The following is a 12,318-nucleotide window of genomic DNA, read 5'->3' as shown; positions in this document are numbered from 1 at the left end:
TTCCGCACGTCTACAAGGACAGTGAGAATACACAAATGTAAACAGAATCTGTTTACTCCGAACGACCGACGTCCTACGTTGAATTTCCCCACAATAAGAAAACAACGTTTCAAATTATTTTGTGTGTTCACGTCCGGTATCGAAACCATGACTCCTAAGAGCAGCGCGAGATAGACCAATTTTTTCACATGTATATACAGCGTATAATATCGATGCGATAGGTTCTATGTAACCTATACATAAAAACAAATCACGAAACTCGAACAGATTCAAATAAATATACAATAATCATATATTGACTCACCAACGCTGCTCAGCTTCTATGGCTCCTTCTTTTCCACAACATGGTGCCATATTGATTGATTCCTTTCCTCGATATTCTCGCTGAATTCATCACACTTCTTCTAGTGTTCGTCGCCCAAACGTCTTTGTCATTGCTAGTTCATCATTCGTAAATTTCGCCATATCGGGAAACACTGAGATCAAACTGATTAAACGTCACGGATGTTACTGATACGGTACGGATACGGAACTGACACGTACCGGATATCTGTAAATTAACCTCGATACATACAACAGCCAATAGAGGCATACTCGTTCGGTCGATAATTCGAACACGATTACATTTATACCTCTCTTCGTCACGACTACCTCACATTTTTATCGATATTCAATCCGAGCATATGCGAGTGTCGTCTTTGTAAATAACAGTCTGAATAAACAAAAAAAATTGAGAGATCAGCAACCAGAAAATTCGTGGTATCGTGGACGTATCTCCTACGTAAATCAACAATTTTTCGTGAAAATTGGCAGAAATATTATTCAAGCTATGTACTTTTGATATACGTACGAAGTGTTTATATCGGACGCTCAGATATCTTCTGAAAAAATTCCGCCAAACTTCGGCATTTGTTTCCCTCGGGTCGACTCGCTTTAAACAAAGACGATTATTTTTGACAATCGACATTTCGTCGCGCAGTTGAATGCTTTTCATCTTCCCACATCCGTCTCTAATAGCGATCGACGTGTCGAACGTCAGTGAAACACTGTCAACGGATACAGGAAAAAGCGTATTTCCTGACAGCCCGGTAACGATTCGTCCGCGGACCAGACAGAATTAATCAGTTCTCCCGCGGCCGAGCTTTCGAGTCACGTTTTATGAAATTCCAACGAATCGAGTATAACGGGGTAACGCCTGTAAATAACCGACGAACCGACCTCGCAATAGATTAAGAGGAATAAATTCGTATTGGCGTCGGTGGGCCCGGTTTTCGTCGCTAAATAATCCAGGTCGCAATCGTTTCGCGACGGGAGGAGACGGCACGGTCGAGCATTTAAACTCGCAATTAGAATGTTCGTTATTGGCCGAATGGGACAAGACCACAGTGGCGCACCCACAAATTTATCAAGGGAGGTTGCCGACGGGAAATGAACACGACCGCGACGCAATACTTCTCCGCGTTTTACTTTAATATTTAAGCGATCCGGTCCACGGAAAATAATCATAAACGACTGAATAGATCTCATTGAAACTTTATATCGAAGTAATATAAGATCAATTTTATATCGAAGTAATATAAGATCATTTTTCGTTTTTCTGATATATTAGGTTGTCCCAAAAGTTTCTTTCGCTTGATTAATAAGTAATACATGCACAACATTTTATGTTTTATGTTACATTATTGAATCGTGCACGATTCATTTTGCTCCATTACTGTTACAACATGAATATCTACGAAATTAGATCGTCTGTTTATATAAACACGACCACATCAAATAATTGAGTGCAACTCGCGAAAGAAACTTTCGGGACAACCTAATATATTTGTTATTTGTGAAATTATCATAAAATGTTTTAAATAAACCTTACAGAGAATGAAATTCTGCGTGAAAAATTTTCATGAACTTTTTCTCTATCAGTTTTAGTAAACGTAGAATATAGATATTTACTAGGCATGGGGCTGCAATCGCTCGCACCCTCTCTGGATGCGCCACTGCCGGACCAAGCATTTTTCAGCCGGGTGGCTGGCTTTAAGGGCGAATTGCAACGCGCGTCCGCGACCTGTAAATCTCCTGGAAACATTTTCGGAGGCCTGCTCGTTTTCTCCTTCTCTGGTTGGTCCTCTATCCCATTTTTTCGCTCGTTCGTTTGTTCAAAACTGCCCGTAATGGCGCTCGACGCAGTCGGTTATATGCTCGTCGTGTTCGTAATTAATCCACTCGCAAGAAATACGCGCGGAGCGAACCGAGCCCTCCCGCATCAGCGGAATCAACTGCGATCCGTTTAAGAGACATTTATCTCCGGCTATTCGTTCTTTTTTTTACGACTTCGACGCATGGCGTGCTTCGTAGAAAAGCGATTTCGTTGTCGGGTGATAGGCGAAGAAAGCGTTTCCAAGGGTATATGTCGCCTAAAGGGACTATTCGAGAGGGAAAATTGTATTCCCATCGCGATACTTGCAGAGATATCAACCCTGTGGCCGATAACCGAGGGTCGGGTTTTAATGAGCAAACTGTGATGTTTTTGTTGAAATTGTAGATGCTCGTTCTTTAGAAAATTCTACGTTGATTCGAATTTTCAGAATGAAAACAAAGGTGCACTATTTTATAGAACGGGTGTAATGGTAGAGAATCTTTTTTCCTTTTTTACAGACGTATCATTATAAATAATTTGATGAATAAATCTGAATAGCCTGAGGGATTCGTGTAACGAATATCTTAAGCTGTACAATTAGAAAGATACTACGGATTTGCATAACGATAGCTATTACAACGTGAGTTCTTGCACTGCTGCACCGTTCCCTGTTTCTTGCAATAAACTTTACCGGAATCTTCTAGACGTCCTCTAGGCAGAGTGAGCCAATTGCATCGCTTAGGTTTAATAAAATCTAATTTAATTTAAAACACGAATATATGGTGTCTTCCTTAAGTTGACCATTTAACAGCATCATTTACAATGTTTAATATTTATACCTCGTGTGGCGTAGGTAAAGGTCTTTCGCCACCTTGCAAAATTAGAGGCTCCGTGCACCGTCTACATTTCTCGAGCCTCGAATTCCAAATTGAAAAGAGGAAAACAATTTTCTCGTAATTAGTGACAAGGCAGAAAAGCGTATCTTGGGAAGCGCGCCATTATCACAGCGATTTTCTGGACGTTCTATCGCGAATTTCGTTGGAAAAGAGGGCACGTAGGAAGGTGGGGAACACGCGAAAGAACAATAATTATTCTCCTCGAAAATAGTGGGACAAGGGAACGTCGCGAAACGTGCCGTGCTTCCAGACACGCAAGTAATACGAGTCAGTAACAAGTCAGCCGTTCCCGCTGGAAACGAAAATGGGATAAGGACGGGACAGTCTGTTTGTTTAAATTAAATTCAAACAAAATCTAATGGCCTCTGCTCGATTACTCTGCCTGCTCGTGGAAAGACTTTTCAATTTTTAATTCGATTTAATCTATTTTAAATTGAAAATAATTTGTTATTAGTAACGTCATTGGTATGTTGTTGCACTGAATCCATACATCACAATTTAACGTTTTCAACCTACGTTGATGTTTTCATCAGAATAAACTACTTTCCTGAGTATTAATTGTTTTACTATTTCAAATAATAAGTTCAAGAGTAATTAATGTATTAAATACGGATACATGATCTTTTAAAAGGATTGAAATGACGTCCTTTTATGAAAACAGGTGGTTTCTCCAAAAGGGAACATTAAAAGACTGTACACCGCATTTCATAAGCCAATTATTATTTAACGTTGAGTAATTTCGGTGGCTAGGATTGTGCTTAATAATTTTGATTGCCGCATTATGCTTTTAAATTAATTAAATTCATACGCGATGTCGGTCCAGGCTTGTGTTGGACCAAATTAAATGCTTTCTGACAATATTATATCTTTATATCGTTGAATTCAAATCACATATTAGTTCGTGTCATTATTAATAATAAATCCTTGTAGTATGCATTATAAATTATTCTACAATGACTAAGTAAGTATAATGCTTCAGATGACTGCAAATCACTCAAAATTTATATATGATTTTCCAAGGTTTGGATAAGTAATAAACATCACAAAAGTATCTTTAAAATTCAAACAAAGTAATTTTTTATCTATAAAAGAAAGTAACTAGTCTTTAAAATAATTCAGACATCGTGAAGCTATTTACTTCAATCCAGATACAAGCACATCGCACTTTACTGTGAATTTTAATCAAATTTGTTTTCCCATGATCGACAAATTTATTCGCTCAGTTTTTCCCTTTGAACGATGCATTCGGCGTTGGTCGTTAACCGAATGTAATCACGCGTTACAGCGTAATTAATATCTGACATTAAGTAATTAGCCAACTAATTACTTAATCCATTGAATTTAATAATATCGACGTATTATCGCCGTAGGAGAAACGTAACAAACGATCCGCATTAGAGCGCGTCGAATTTACGCTGCGGCTGGAAGCGTAATTTATACTTTCTAAAGGACCATTAAAATCCACAGCGAAATGACGAATTTACACGTGGCCGCATAATAAAACGCTCTCCAGCTGCGGTGGAAAATGCAGAGGGAATTGCTTTTCAGGGGATGATTTAAATTGTTTACTTGCACGCGAACGAATCGCCGCGAAACAACCTATAAAGCGTTTGATGAAGAGGTAAACACTCGATCATTTGTATAATTTGTCATCCGGGCCTGTTATTGGCTGTAGAGTGTAGGTGAAAGTCACACACTCGTATGGAATAGTAAGCACTTATTATCGTTCAAGCATTTGCCAGCTTTTCCTGTTTATACATTTCAATAAAATTTGCAGCTCGAGAGAAGCAAGAAACACGATTAGGATCTGAAGCGTGAGATAAAAGCAAATTGATCCATTCAAACTTATCCTTAAAATGTTATTGAAATACTCTTCCTTTTTAAGGGAATGTCGTTACAATAAATCTGATGCAGCCTGAACAAATATCAAAAATGAAATGCTGTGAGTCAGAGTGGGAACATCACCTCTGGGATCCTTCGCGTCGAGTATGAACGACGAGTGTTTATCTTCCAATGGAAAACACCTGAAATGCATCAGTTATGCGCGATTTATAATTCGCAAATTGGCAACATGTTCGGGGTCGGTATCAATCGCAAGCGAAGAGTTTCGACGCTACTCGTTCGACGCATTAACGATCCGCCGTATTTTCGGACACACCACCAGGGACATGTTGGCCGAATAAGGAGAATCATGTTTACCGTACCGGATCCCCGATCGTATATAAGGCTCCTGGAGGAGCGTCTGGTGGGAAATATTTTCTCCGTGAAAGATCCTTGCACGTCGGTATTGGTTTTGCGGTTTTCGCAACGCTATTCTGGTTTTCTTTATCCGTGTATGTAGCTCGTTTGTACGTGAAATTCGGCGGACGTACAGCTCGCTTCAGACAACCAGGTCGATTTGGCTCGAATTCACTGGGGGTAGTTCGGGGTAAACGGATTAGGTTGTCGAAGATACTTTACATACCGAATCGGTTACTTTCTGGAGTGGCATTTTCGACTTGGCTAGGATTTGGATATATCGTTGTTGTTCATAGTATTTTACAGAGGATTTAGCTTCGATCTTTAATTCAAGTACTATATAAAACGTGTCGGTATCTAGACAATAATTTTGCCCCTTTCGTTCGCTAACTCGAAGGTTCTATTCAAAAATGTAAATTTAAGAAAGGAGTTTCCGACTGAAATTGCGATCTGACCGTTAACAAGAACGTCGAGTGACCCTCGAGGGCGCGGAGGAGATCCTCGAAAAGGGCGCGGGAAGCTGAGCGTGACGAATAAAAGGGAGAGAAATTTTAAAGTGGGTCGAGAAGGGGGACGACTACAAGGCGGGCAAAGTTAGAGCGCCGGAGAGCACGGTAATTAATATCAGTTTAGCGGGAACTTAGAAGACGCAATAAGTTAATAAGCAGGTCTACGAAGTTTCGCGCGCCGATCCACCGGGCTTCCGGTTCCTGTGGAGTCGATCCGGCAACTCCTCAACCAATTACGACAATCACGATCCATGGCCAAAGAATTACTCGACTTTATTGCTACGAAAATAATCGACGCCAGCTCGATTAATCCACTTTGCGATATAATTGCTCGACACGAAGATTGAAAAGTTTCAACACTAGCAATCGAAAGTGTTGTCGAAGTACTCTTTTCGAACCTAAAAAATGTCGAGGAAGAAATACACAAATGAATGAATTAGGTAATCAGATGAAGACAACGTTGCACGAACTCTAGCTAAAGTACGAACTCAGCAAGGGAAATTTCGCCAAGCGTGTTCCGGGTTCATCAAAAGTTGCCCGAATCATAAGGCTCAGCGCCGACGTCATCGCGAGTCAATTAGCGTCTACCCAGCGCTGGAAAGACGTCAAAGTACGCCTGCCGGGGCACCGAATTCCAATTTCACCGTGGATCGAAGCGGTAATCAACTGCGAGCAGCCAATAATCGCGGGAAGCCACCGGCTGGCAAAGCGGCCACTGCGACGTGTCGCTAATAGGTAAACACACGTGCATAAATACGTCTCTCTGTCGCGCTTGTCGAGCCACGCGACCGTAGATGTAGTTCCGAAGCCGATTTCCAGGTGAAGTAACATGTAACGTATGATCTGTAATGGCATCGGGGGCGAGACACACGCGGAAGCTTACCAGGCACCGGGCCAGATTAAGGCAGCTAAAGTAGTATTTGTACGTCACGTTACGGGAATGTTGCATACCGTGACGCGACAGCCAATGCGTGCCTTTAAACCATCGTGATGGTTTAGACGCAAATGATTGCCATGAAATATGAAATGTATTGATATATACACGGTCTATCTAAAAAAAAACCGAACTTTTGCTATAAAAAGAAAAAAGCACATGTAATGTAAACGAGGATCATCCTCGTTTGGAGCTACCAAAGTGACCTCTGATCCTACGAAATTTCTTTCAGAGTCGCCAAGTGTCTCGAGGGATGTCCGTGCCTCCAACAGCGTACGATTTCCGATCAGATGCGACACAATGGACCGTCCAGTGGTAAGGAGTCCACGTATAGGTCAGCAGCCACGACGCGCGTGTTGAAGTGACATTAAGGAGGCGTGAGAGGCCTGCGGAGGATTAAGCCGGCTTATGGGCTCTAAGGCGATGTTTGCACGTCGAATCGTGTACTCCATGGTCTGCAACGTGGAAGGGACCACACGCATTAGCGGTGTCGTGGCCAGTAATTGGTCGGCGACACGCGTACACGTCTGACCGATGATCTTATAGCAATCGTGTTGCCTCAACATGGAAAACAGAACATGGAGACTAGACAACAAACTTTGGCGATACCCATCAAATATACCTATATCCTGTTCGATAAAGGCGAACTACTAAGAATCCTGCAATAGGAGGATCGCTATCACAATCACTGAACGTCTGAAACGATAGTTTACCTCGTCCTAGAGCATTAGTGTCACTCCAAGGAAGCAATTTGTCTTTATTAGTGGCGCGTCAAGTTGTTTAGATGCCGCAGATCTTACGCGTGGATTCATAAGCTCTCGCTCCAGATATTAGCGCCGTTAATATGAATATTAATATCACTCACGGGTCTACGGGGCTTCGTTTACTTTCCGATATGTCTCTCGTGTGACTCCCATTGGCCCCCGTAAACTGATAATTTATACGAACTAATTACGGATTCCTTCGCTGAGCTTAATTTGGTACCACGCCGTGTCCCATCCTCGCGACCCTTCCTAACTCTATTTCTGTTTCTTTTTCGCTTCCAGCATTTCTGTTTCGTCTCTGATCTATTTTCATCACTTTTTCCATCCGAGAGGTATTCGTTATACGGAGCTCTGCCAGTGACTTTGAATTAATGATCCGAAGCTGCGTGTTTCGAGCGATGACGTCGTCGAAGGCTGCTTCGGATGTTGGACGAATGGCCTGCCGAAGGTATACAGTTTTTAGTAGCTCCGAAAAGACACCCTCGAAGAGAGGAGAGGAGAGGATTCTTAATTGAAAAATGTCTCTTGTTGACAATTAACATCGAAGTGAGGAAACAGAATGAAAGATCAATTAAATGATGTCTCTGGCATCTTGCAACTCGTGTTTCTATTCGTGTTGACTCGAGGTTAGTATCTATGAGGTAAGACTAGATAGTGGGAGAAACTGTATTTTTCATTTAATAAGGTGAAAATACAGTGTTTCGACTCTAATAAATTTTTACGAAAAAGTAGACCTTCTTATTGTAGACCTTGAAGAGCTAATCGGTTTCGCCTGAATTGAAGATATACAAATGGAATTCATAATCCTTGGACACAGACGGAAGACGCCTAACGCACCAAAGACGAAAGCGTAGAACGAGGTGTTGATTCGATTGCTCGAGATGCGTTCCCTGCGAGCCCGTATAATTCCGCGGTGCCTTTGTGCTCACTTGCACGCGCGAAAACACACAGAAACTAATATCCCGGCTAACAAACTAACGACGTATATACATGGTAATAACCGTGCATTGATTATCCTACCGGCGTAGAATTATTTACACAAACGGGGGCTCAACCGCCGGATCTTCGACGCGGTGTTACCCCGGAGATTCGATTACGCGACACATTATTGGGTAAACCGCTTCGGATCCGCGTTCCCGACTGATTGAGATTTATTTTACACCCTTGTCGGAAGATACCTTCCCCTAGTTTTGTGCAGAGGTGGGCGAAACTCTTACCTAATAATCATTAGTAACTGTTCATTTAATTTGTGGAATTTATAGAAGTTTAGTAAAGTCTCGTATACAGGATCGCAGTTCGAACATCTGATGTAACCTAATTTATTTTGTAAGAAATACTTTTCCATTAAAATTACGTTTCGCACTTAATATAATATTATAAAGGGTTGGCGGCATCAGTAATTTCCCCTATTTTTCTTTAATCTTACTTGAAAGGATACGCGAAAGTCGATGACCACTACTCGCTACACACTAGTGGATGGGCAACAAGATCTACTTGTCTATCCCTCTAAAAAAGTAGGTCAAAACGAAGAGGTGCAGATCGAGCGTTTTCCTCTGTGATCAAACGCAACATCGTTCAGAACAAATTTCTCGCCATCGAGAGGACCATTCTGAAAATAATCGTGTCAGCCTCGTGCGAGGCAGGAAGTCGAGCAGATTTCGACGGCGGTGGATGGGGTTTGCGCGAAAATGGCGGAGTCATTAAATCGGGAGAAGAAAGGACGACAAAACCGCGAGCGCACAATGGCTTCCCAAGGCTGGCAAGGTCGATATAGAAGAACCACGACGAAGGACTCATCTCCAGGAAGTCGAGGGAGCGATAACAAACCCTCTATTGAACTGGCTTCTGGGACGAGGCTCTCTGAACACCATTGACGAAATAGAAGATATCTGGGGATCCGTGAGAGGTGCTCCGTATTTCCACGCTAACTCCAGAGTCGGACTGCGTAAGTATAATCGTTTCTGAACGAAGGAGGAGTCTGAGGTGAGAGGAGGACAGCGTTTAATCCTTTTAAGCCGTCGATTTTGGTCAGTGGCGCCTTTGACGCGCGACGCCTGATCAGATTAAATTCGCCAGGCGGACGAAATCTTCGATCGAAGCCTCAAAAAAATGGCTTTCAACTATGTTTGCTTCCGTTTAAGTTGCCTGGCGCATATACACACTGTACCGAGTAAAAAAGCTTTAGTAAACATAGGTCTAAAGGTCAACCGTTTCTGAGATATAAACATTTTTGTTTGCTAGTATCATGATTGACTTATATGCTTCCATCGCATGCGATGTGTATGTCAGTGTTTATTAATTTCATTTTTTCAATTTCGTGTACAGAAATGAGCGGTGGACACGTGGAAAATCTTCTATAAACATCAAAAACCCAGTAGTAAGTCAATCATGATACTAGCAAACAAAAATGTTTACATCTCAGAAACGGTTGACCTTTGGACCTATGTTTACTAAAGCTTTTTTACTCGGTACAGTGTGCCCTATACAACATACAATAAATATTGAACGCTTTTTTTTTGAACACCCTGTATATCTATCGAAAAGCTAAACATTTGTATATATAAAGAAAACCAATCACAATGAAGGGGATTTCCATTCGTCAATGAACTTAGCAAGTATTTAGTTCGTACATTTTATTCCTAGACGAAACTTGATCAAAAATACAGATAACAAGGTTGAATGATGGTTGAAATTCCGAGAACACAATTACATTTTCTTACCAAATTATGTTCTTGCTCTAGTGAAGAACAATCGACTAAAATACTAATATTGACAAATTTCAAAAGGAGGACTGATCGAGGAGTTACGCGAAAAGCGCGGTTCGGAATGATTGATCGATTGATTCTCGATCCTCGGTGCACGGTATCGATATCCCCTCAATACAACAGATTCGATTTTTTCCTTTCAATTCCGTGGACTTCCATGCCGTTGCGTTACAGGCTTTTGAATACAACTCGACCTAAGAAGATAAAACCATAAGTCAGATACTTAAAATAATATTGAATGTCACATTTCAGATGTTTCAAATACAACAGGTTATTGTCTGTAACAACTCACCTCTAGATTCATTGTGGTAATCAGATTTTCACAAATTATATCCGGCGCTCTGGCCTCCATCGATTTCGCCTGTACAGAATATTTAAATTTCGACAATTATCCTTATAACACAAGACAGAAACGTACATCAGTATCTATGAATTATTTACCACAGCGATGCACAATTGGCGACAGTCCTCTTCGCCTTGTTCGTAACACGTGTCAAATTGAAACCCGTGTTCGATTATGGATTTTGATGTTCCCACCGGAAATACGGCGCACCAGCATGTAGTATTCTTCACTGATTCTTGTCTGGTTGAATCCAACAGATATGCGTTATTCGTTGTAATTCGTATGAAATATTAAATGGAATACATTTAATTTTAATTATGGTGGGAAATATTTGAATAACTTAATAATCGAAAATTATTACTCCCATAAGGAAATCAAATTAAATACACGAGTAGTCAGTGCAGACACAGATTGTTAGACTAATAATTGTATTAATAATTGCTATTGTTAGTTGAATTAATTATGGTTTATTTAATTTGGGTCTTCATCTAATGTTTTTGTTCTGTTTAAATAGGACCATTTTAGATATATTATTACGGGAAAAAAATTCTGACAGAAAGCAAAAGAATTCATGAAATTGTTACATTGTGACAGGTAGAACGATGAAGAACAAGGTGAAACGCAGGATGGGATTCATTGTGCACTCGACGACGTTTCGATGCTCGATATCGATACCGATCTTTCGCAACACGAATGGCAAAGAATCGAAGGGAAGTCCCTTTTTATAGTCCACAGATATCCCCACTATCGACTGTGAGCTGCATATTCGGACCCACGGGACGATTCTCGCGATGTCTCAAATATTCAATTGATAATTCACGGAATGCATTATTGTAACACGAGAAGGAAAGTAATTTGATGTCGGACGCGCGGATCAACTTCGCGATAAAATACCTCGTGTTTCAGAAGCGACTCTATTTAAAGTCTTCCTATCATATCGTTAGTATCAGGAAAATTATATTTCTTTAGCATTGATACACTCTCGGGTGTAAGTTTTTCTGGTTCTGCGTAAAATATTTTACCCGCCAAAACATTTGAAAGCTGTTACTTAGCAACTAAGCCATAAACTACACAGAGGGCTGTGTGATAAACGTACAAAATTGATATCAGCGCCACAAATGTGAAGAAGTGATACGGCTCCCGAAACAAGGAGTGATCCACAGACATTATCCGTGGAGCCCAGCACCTGTTATCAACAATCAATAATTTTTTGTTTCTGAATTTCATTTATTTCAAACAGGTATCATTTGTTTAGTACAAAAATTGTTCTAAAAACGTATATTGTAAATTATTATATTACATAAATTACGTTTTAAATATTTTTTAATAATAAATATTAAATTTACCACATAAGTATACAGGGTGTTCCAAAAATGTTGTAATACCTTGAAAGGGGTGGTTCAGGTGGTGATTTGAAACAACTTTTTCCTTAGCGAAAATGTTGTCCGAGGCTTCGTTGAGGAGATATTAACGGAAAACACTGACCAATCAGAGCGCGCGTATACCGTTGGAGCGGCCGCGGTAGCGAAGGCTATGTGCTAAACGGCCGTGCTCGTACGCGAACAAGTGACTCGACGTGCATCGAAGGACATTGGACGCGGCCGCTTAGCTCGTAGCCTTTGCTACCACGGCCGCTCCAATGGTATACTCGCGCTCTGATTGATCGGGGTTTTCTGTTAATATCTCCTCAACCAAGTCTCGGACAACATTTTCGCTAAGGGAAAAGTTGTTTCAA

The 12,318-nt window shown here is 40.9% G+C and overlaps 1 protein-coding gene across 2 annotated transcripts; it reads right to left on the bottom strand.

The window, feature by feature from the left end:
* Window positions 1-10,107: 10,107 nt before the first annotated feature.
* Window positions 10,108-12,314, bottom strand: LOC128886081 (uncharacterized). Of its 2 annotated transcripts, none has more exons than XM_054140638.1 (4): window positions 11,680-12,314; window positions 10,682-10,823; window positions 10,533-10,601; window positions 10,108-10,434 (listed from the first exon to the last, which is right to left on the bottom strand). In XM_054140638.1, exons 1-4 carry the CDS (start codon window positions 11,808-11,810, stop codon window positions 10,279-10,281), a joined length of 498 nt encoding a protein of 165 aa, XP_053996613.1. In that variant the 5' UTR covers window positions 11,811-12,314; the 3' UTR covers window positions 10,108-10,278. The 2 variants fall into 2 exon arrangements, with proteins under 2 accessions (XP_053996613.1, XP_053996614.1); XM_054140639.1 differs by lacking the exon at window positions 11,680-12,314 and adding an exon at window positions 11,168-11,467.
* Window positions 12,315-12,318: the final 4 nt, after the last annotated feature.

This window comes from Hylaeus anthracinus, unplaced genomic scaffold (genome assembly GCF_026225885.1).
Source record: "Hylaeus anthracinus isolate JK02 unplaced genomic scaffold, UHH_iyHylAnth1.0_haploid 11982, whole genome shotgun sequence".
Taxonomy (NCBI): Eukaryota; Metazoa; Arthropoda; class Insecta; order Hymenoptera; family Colletidae; genus Hylaeus; species Hylaeus anthracinus.
Note: the sequence above shows the minus strand (reverse complement) of the source record. Positions and strands in the feature narration are given on the sequence as shown.

Excerpts from the sequence above, each read along its gene's own strand:
- LOC128886081 (XM_054140638.1), bottom strand. The coding sequence starts at position 11,810 with ATGAAATTCAGAAACAAAAAATTATTGATTGTTGATAACAGGTGCTGG. Across the intron at positions 10,602-10,681 it reads GCCAATTGTGCATCGCTGTG|GCGAAATCGATGGAGGCCAG; the intron begins GTAAATAATTCA and ends TATTCTGTACAG. Across the intron at positions 10,435-10,532 it reads TTACCACAATGAATCTAGAG|GTCGAGTTGTATTCAAAAGC; the intron begins GTGAGTTGTTAC and ends TTATCTTCTTAG.